The 6,385-nt window shown below is 40.8% G+C and overlaps 1 protein-coding gene across 2 annotated transcripts in view; it reads right to left on the minus strand.

Moving 5' to 3' along the window:
• Positions 1–6,027, minus strand: part of crhr2 (corticotropin releasing hormone receptor 2) — a 33,868-nt gene extending 27,841 nt beyond the window's left edge. For both annotated transcript variants that reach the window (XM_078287664.1, XM_071910847.2), the window contains exons 1-2: positions 5,907–6,027; positions 5,688–5,807 (exon numbers count right to left, since the gene is read on the minus strand). In XM_078287664.1, coding sequence (XP_078143790.1) covers positions 5,688–5,807; positions 5,907–6,027 — 241 coding nt within the window. The remainder of the gene's footprint in view (positions 1–5,687; positions 5,808–5,906) is intronic.
• Positions 6,028–6,385: the final 358 nt, after the last annotated feature.

Below are 6,385 nucleotides of genomic sequence, written 5' to 3' on the forward strand. Positions count from 1 at the left end.
TTTCGGAGACAGCAAAGTGTTAATTAACACCTGCTCACGTGATGTTAGGGCCTCTTTCTATTCTTAGTCTGACCTATTTTGTGATTTGAAATTTGTATTTATCCACTGCTGTAGATGGCAGCTGCCTATATGACCCAGCAGGATCAAGATAATCACCTCAATTGCCTCAGGACATTTGGGAATTTGTTGTAAAACCTCGCCAGTGAGCTGAATATCAATTAAGCATTTAGGGCTATGGTGAAATCTCCTCTACTATGTTTAACTTGAATCTATTTTACACATTGCTCTACATGGACTGACATATTCAACTGTATATGTTACTGCAGCTAAACTGCTCCTGAATTCTTAACAGGATACAGATTGGATGTCCTTCAAATTCAGCTGTCCTTGAGGAATTGTTTGAATGTTTTGTTTTGTTTTGTTTTGTTTTAGAAAGAAATCAAAATCAATCCATCAATCCAATATCTATTTGTGTTTTTAATTATTTGCCTAACTGTGACACTAATTGTCCACTTGTGCTGTAACTTTCTGAACAAACCATCAAGATATGACAAGACTGTAATTTAAGTTCAATCAGAATGAGAATGAGAAATGCATGAGTGTAACAAAGGAATCTGCCTTGGTGCTGTGGGTGTAGAGACAAACAGACAACTAACATTTTCACAGTGCATTTTGACGCACATGGTGAAAGTACAGCAGGAATGCAATGGGACAGTGCAATATACAATGGATAGTAGGCTATACACATCATTGCACATGTATATATTCAACATTCAATATCCTATAGCTCCTGTAATTCACTGTGGCTGCCAGGTGCTGCAACAACCAGGAAAAAGAAATACTGCACAACTGAATTTAGAAACAATGTTGCTATGATACTTTTAAGAAACTACTGTACACACAAAGCTTATTTAAAGAGTAACTCCACACTAAAACACTTTTTTGGAGTGTAAACTGGTATTGAGTATGTAGTTATGAAATACAACAATGCCGGTCATATTGTCAGCATTTGAGCACAAATGTGCCGATGTCGTTTTTATCTCACTAAACCTGGCTCAGTTCGCCCTCTAGTGGTTAAAATTAGAAGCCGGTGTTCAGTTAGAGATTCAGCAGTGTTCAAGGACAATTATCCTAAAATTCATCATTTGGTAGAAAAATGTGAACCACCCAGTTCTCCTTCTCATCAACCCAGACAAGCTCCAAACTGCCCTTCTCTCCCCCGCTCTTCACACCCACTTTCTTGCTTTTTTCAAAATCGCGCAGTAGGCGGAGAGAAGCTCAAACTGGGTGCAAAATAACTCTTTAACAATGTTTCTACCAGGTGAAGTGAGTGTTTCACTGAGACGGTTAAAGAAAACTAAACCATGTAGAGCTATTGAGACTACCGTATTTCCTTTAATATTGGCCCGGGCCTTTATTTACCTCAACTGCAGAGGCCTTTACTGGAAGCAGGCTTATATTAGAGACAGGCCTTTATTTCTAATTCCCTCTGTTTGATAAGTATATTTGCTCATATTTTAGTACGAAGCCTCCTTGTTTTCTGATCTGCTTCTGTTGGGGTTCATTAGGTAGCCGTTTTTTTGTTACTGCAATACATTACCGATAATTACGGTAATCGACGACGGCATGCTCCACAGACTTCCGCTGGCCGAGCGGGCTAACTTCCGGTTAGCCCTCTGCTAACTTGAATGGGGATAAAATAATTTAATAGTGCGGCTCTTCTAGACTTTACTGTTGCACGGGTCCCATATGGTACTTCAAATGTAGCTACTGCCATCTTGTGGCACTTGTACGTTACTACAAACTACAGTTACATTATATAACAGGCACCAGGATTTTACCGGTATCCACCGATGTTTTTTCCTTTGTTTTTTTCCCTGGCCTGTATTTGGGCCCGGCCTTTATTTGTTCGTGTCGACCACGGCCCCGGCCATTATCGGAGACCCGGCTTTTAATTGACTACCGGCCACTATTAGAGGAAATACGGTACATAGCTAGAAGCTTTTTGAAGCAACACTCCCTCAACAATTCAAGGTGTCCTTAACCCTGCAGCTGTGGCCAACAGAAGAAGACTGTGGTTGTATCGGCCTCTCAAGTGTCATTTTGGGGCTTTTTCAGATTTTATCCGGAGACTTTTTTTTTCTCCTATGGCAAGAATTAATGGGATTTTTTAATTGCATTTCCCAATCGTTCTATTCTTAAAATGGGTCAAATAATGTTCAAAGAAATTGCATATAACAAAGTTACTGAATTTTTAAAAAACTTTACAAAGCCATGAAATGCTGGAATGCTAAGTTAAGTATGGCTAGCGATTTTTTTTTTTTTTTTTCACTGCAGCTTTAAAACCCATGAGAATCCACCTCAACAAATAATGAAATGCATAATAGAGGAACCCTCGAAAGCAAACATAATCAAGAACGGCATTGGACGTAGTTAAAGGCAATCATTCTACGCCCTTACTCATTTTTACATTAGACTGAAAGGGGGCAGGATCCGGAATCCCTCATGTGGGCCGAGAAATTATGTCACACTTGAGAGGTCTACTGGGTGGCTTCTGGATGTGAATACATCCTGTGAGACAGGATGGAGCTGGAAAAGACCATGCGTGCTCAGCAATCCCACCCATAAAAAAGGATTAAAAAACAAACTAAGAAATTCCCTATAGGCTGCAGAATGGTGCCAGAGATTTGGCGCAATTAGACCTGTTCATGATCTTTTGAAAAGTGCGTGCTGAAGTAAAGCATGAGCTGTTTAAGCATGTCATGCAACAGTATTGTCAATCTCCTCCAGGGATTGCATGCTCGTATGCACCAGAGGCATAATCTACAGAGACTGTAATGCTCTTTCACATGATCAAAAGTGCAAGTCCAAACTGCAAATTCTCACAGACCCCCCCTTGAAATCCTCGTGTTGTGGTATTTGTCCTCAAACTGGGACTACAATAATTGATCACAGACAGATAAGCCGATCGAGGTTCCCACCGTGGCTCTGACATGAAATTCCATGACTTTTCCATGACTTTCCATGACTGAAGTTGCAGCGCCTTCAAAAACTGTATTCCTTCCTGGTTTGAGAATGTTGTTTTTCAGCTCGGAAACGTTCTGAAGGGGTAAACAGTCTGGTTTGGGCTTGCTGTGGAAAAACCAGCTGAAAACCACCATCTAATGTGTGGAATGTGTGGAAGAAGTTGGAAAACGTTATGCTATATTCCAGTAAAATGACCTGTTTGTACAATTCCCTGATATTCCTTCATTTCTGCAGATAATTTATTAAATCCCCTGACTTTCCCTGTCTGGAATACACCTCTCGAAATTCCAGGACTAATGGGAACCCTGATACCAGATCCAGCAAAACATAACAAGTTTTTTTCATGCGGTTGCTGCTCATGACCATTACATCTTATTTCAAGCACCTTATGAAGCATGTGTATGTGACAAATCAACACTGATCTATAGCCCAACCCATGGGAAAACTCATTGACGGTGTTAATAATAAATGTTGTTGACTGTGCAAGAGTGAAAAATGTATGATCTGCTGTCAGGAAGACTGATTCACATAATTACCTATACTCTTGGGCTCTATACACAGCACATCAAAACATCTGTCAACTGTTATATTCCAACAATGAATTACAATCTATCCCATAATGCAAATGACTTTTTCTCGAAGATCGTTGGTTTGTTTTTTTCTTGTTGATAATTGTCCTCGACCTCTTAATTTTGGTTTGTCACCTGGATAATAGAGCAGGAGGCTAGAGTCCAGGTACCATTGTTGCGTGCATTTTTCTAATCACCTCAAACCTCCTGCCAGATTTAATGAGCGCAGACAATGTGTCACTTTATCCCACCGCATCTGGCTGGCTTAGTCTTTTAGTGCCAGGAATATTCACTCGCTGTGATCTCGACATGATCACTTATCTTCAGGCTTTCAAAAGTATTATATTGATTGGCAAGGGTGTGGACAAATGAAAGTACGTCAGAGAAAGTGTCTGTAAACGTGTTGTCATGGCAAACGACTGCGCTTTTTCAGGCCAAGAGGAGCAAAACACAGAGCATGTCTAAACAATACTGTGCATCAGCAAAGGGCGGATCAATGCAGTGAGAGGTGACTGGACAGATGGATTGGGGGGGGGGGGGGGGGGACACTGCACCTGAGCCTATTACAGAGATGATTGCTGTGTTGCAGGAGAAATACTTACAGTGTCATATATCATGAATCTGTGATGCTCAATACATTACAGGAGTTATTTTGTGATGAAGCGTTGTCATTACCTTTTCTTGGTTTTGTCTACTTCTAGTTCAGTTACTTATTTCCTTCTTATGTGAATATCCATCTTATGATTAAGACAGGAATCACATAACATAACACATCTAACACATCTAACATACTGTTTGCTGTTACAATTCAGTTTCTGATTCGTTCCAACCCAGCAGTGTCAGCCGTCATTAGCTTATTGTCATTGAGATCAACAGCGAGTTCAATTCATTGAGTAATGTTGGGAACTACGGATAAGCCTAAATTGCATTTGTTGTCTTTTTGTAAATGCATTTCCCAGAATGCCTTTCAACAACCCACAGAGAACGACCCTGAACATGAGCCTTGACCCTGAGCATTCAGCTGTGGGTCATGTGTAGGTAGACAGATGAATAGTGATAGCGTAGTAAAAGCAACAAAGCGAGAGATTTTTCCAGTCGAAAAAATGTGGGAGTCGCGCCCCTTACCCAAACCACTACTTGTATTGTAGCAGCATTGCATTATGGTCTATTGAGGCTACTGTCAGTGGACAAATTGGTCTCTCTGCCTCTTCCGCAATGGATTTCTCCTGTATGATTGTTGAGTGTCGGTGCAAAATGGTGAGTCTATAGAAAGAAGCTCTTGCTCTTTGATTCTGAGGCACTGACACCAAAACCTGCAATTTACCATTGATGTTTTAGATTGCAGAAAAATGTTCTGCTATTAAACTCTATTGTAACTGCACTGGAAATTTGGCCAAGTTTGGCCACTTATCCTCAGGAATAAGAAAGATACACAACTAAACACCAAAATGGTCCAGAAATACAAGGTGCATCGCCAATAGCTGTTTTTAACAATGTGTTAAAGGTGTTTTAGGGAGGATTTTTCCTTTAGAGAAATATTGCGGCATTTTCAATTTTAGTTTGCCTTTTTCATTTATAATATATCTATGTGCATTAACAGCAGCCACCCAAGCTCATTCTGATCCAGCTGTTGCAGTGACAGGAGGTGTGATGATCATTGAGATTCACTGTCATCACTGTTTCACATCAGAGCAGCAGCAGACCAGGAACATATCTGCAAAAAACCCTTGAGTTTACAGCGAAAATTAAGAAGCTCAAGAAGACACTGACCAATTATTAAGCTCTTGTTTGTTTGTTGTGTTTGATTTGTTTAGTGCTTCCGTTTGTTTTTTCCTAAAGGGCAGAGCAGTCATTAGATCTGTCTATCACTAAAACATAATTTGCTTGGCTTTACTTAACGTTGAAGTAAAGATTCCATCAAGCCAGCACATATAACTGAATTGTGTATTTGATAAAAATGTACATTACTGGTTACTTTATTTGTGTTGTTATCCACAAATGACAAACCAGGAGGACACTGCAAAAAAAAATCCAACACCCTAGGATTTCCAAATAAATGCACTGTAAGGAACTTTTGACATGATATCTTACTCGTTGTGTTGTACTTCACCCCATTGATGTACTCTGGGCAGGGTCTCTCTACAATCCGCCCGGTGTTGCTCCGTGGCCAGCAGGTCCCAATCTCATCGGTTGTGGCATTGCAATATGAACCTTGGGGGAAAAAAACACAGGGTGACGCTTAGTTCCCCTTTCCCAAGCTGCAACAAAACCACCTGCAATATCCACATGAAAGAAGCAATCCAATCTTACCATCAATGTTCAGCAATGAGAAGGATGCGTTTTCAAAAAAAGTGTCTTGGAAAGCATCTATCAAACTACAGTTCGGGTCTCCAAACTCTCCAAATATTATCTGATAAATTGTAGCATCCATGGCGCGAGCTGCTGGACTCAATTTAAAAGCAATTCCAAATGAGGTTAGTCCGAGAGGAGATGGACACCCGGAGCCCAGCGGTGTTCATGGGATTGTGAATCCGAGCAACAGTAATGACAAGTAAGAGCCGAGTGCGCCTGTTTGGAGCCGCTTTGACGAGATCTTGTCCAATCAGAGCCGCGGATCCGCGCATCCATGTGCTGCAGCAGCCCAGCGAAACGCTACAAACACACACTTAACTAACCAGATGGGCTACTTCACTCTGGAACCCTGTAAACCCTGCCGTGTTTACTAGGACTATATTTCAGAAAAAATGTAGGCTAAGTGCAGGTAAGAAAAGATCCATAATACAAGCGTG

This window comes from Centroberyx gerrardi, chromosome 13 (genome assembly GCF_048128805.1).
Source record: "Centroberyx gerrardi isolate f3 chromosome 13, fCenGer3.hap1.cur.20231027, whole genome shotgun sequence".
NCBI classification, from domain to species: Eukaryota; Metazoa; Chordata; class Actinopteri; order Beryciformes; family Berycidae; genus Centroberyx; species Centroberyx gerrardi.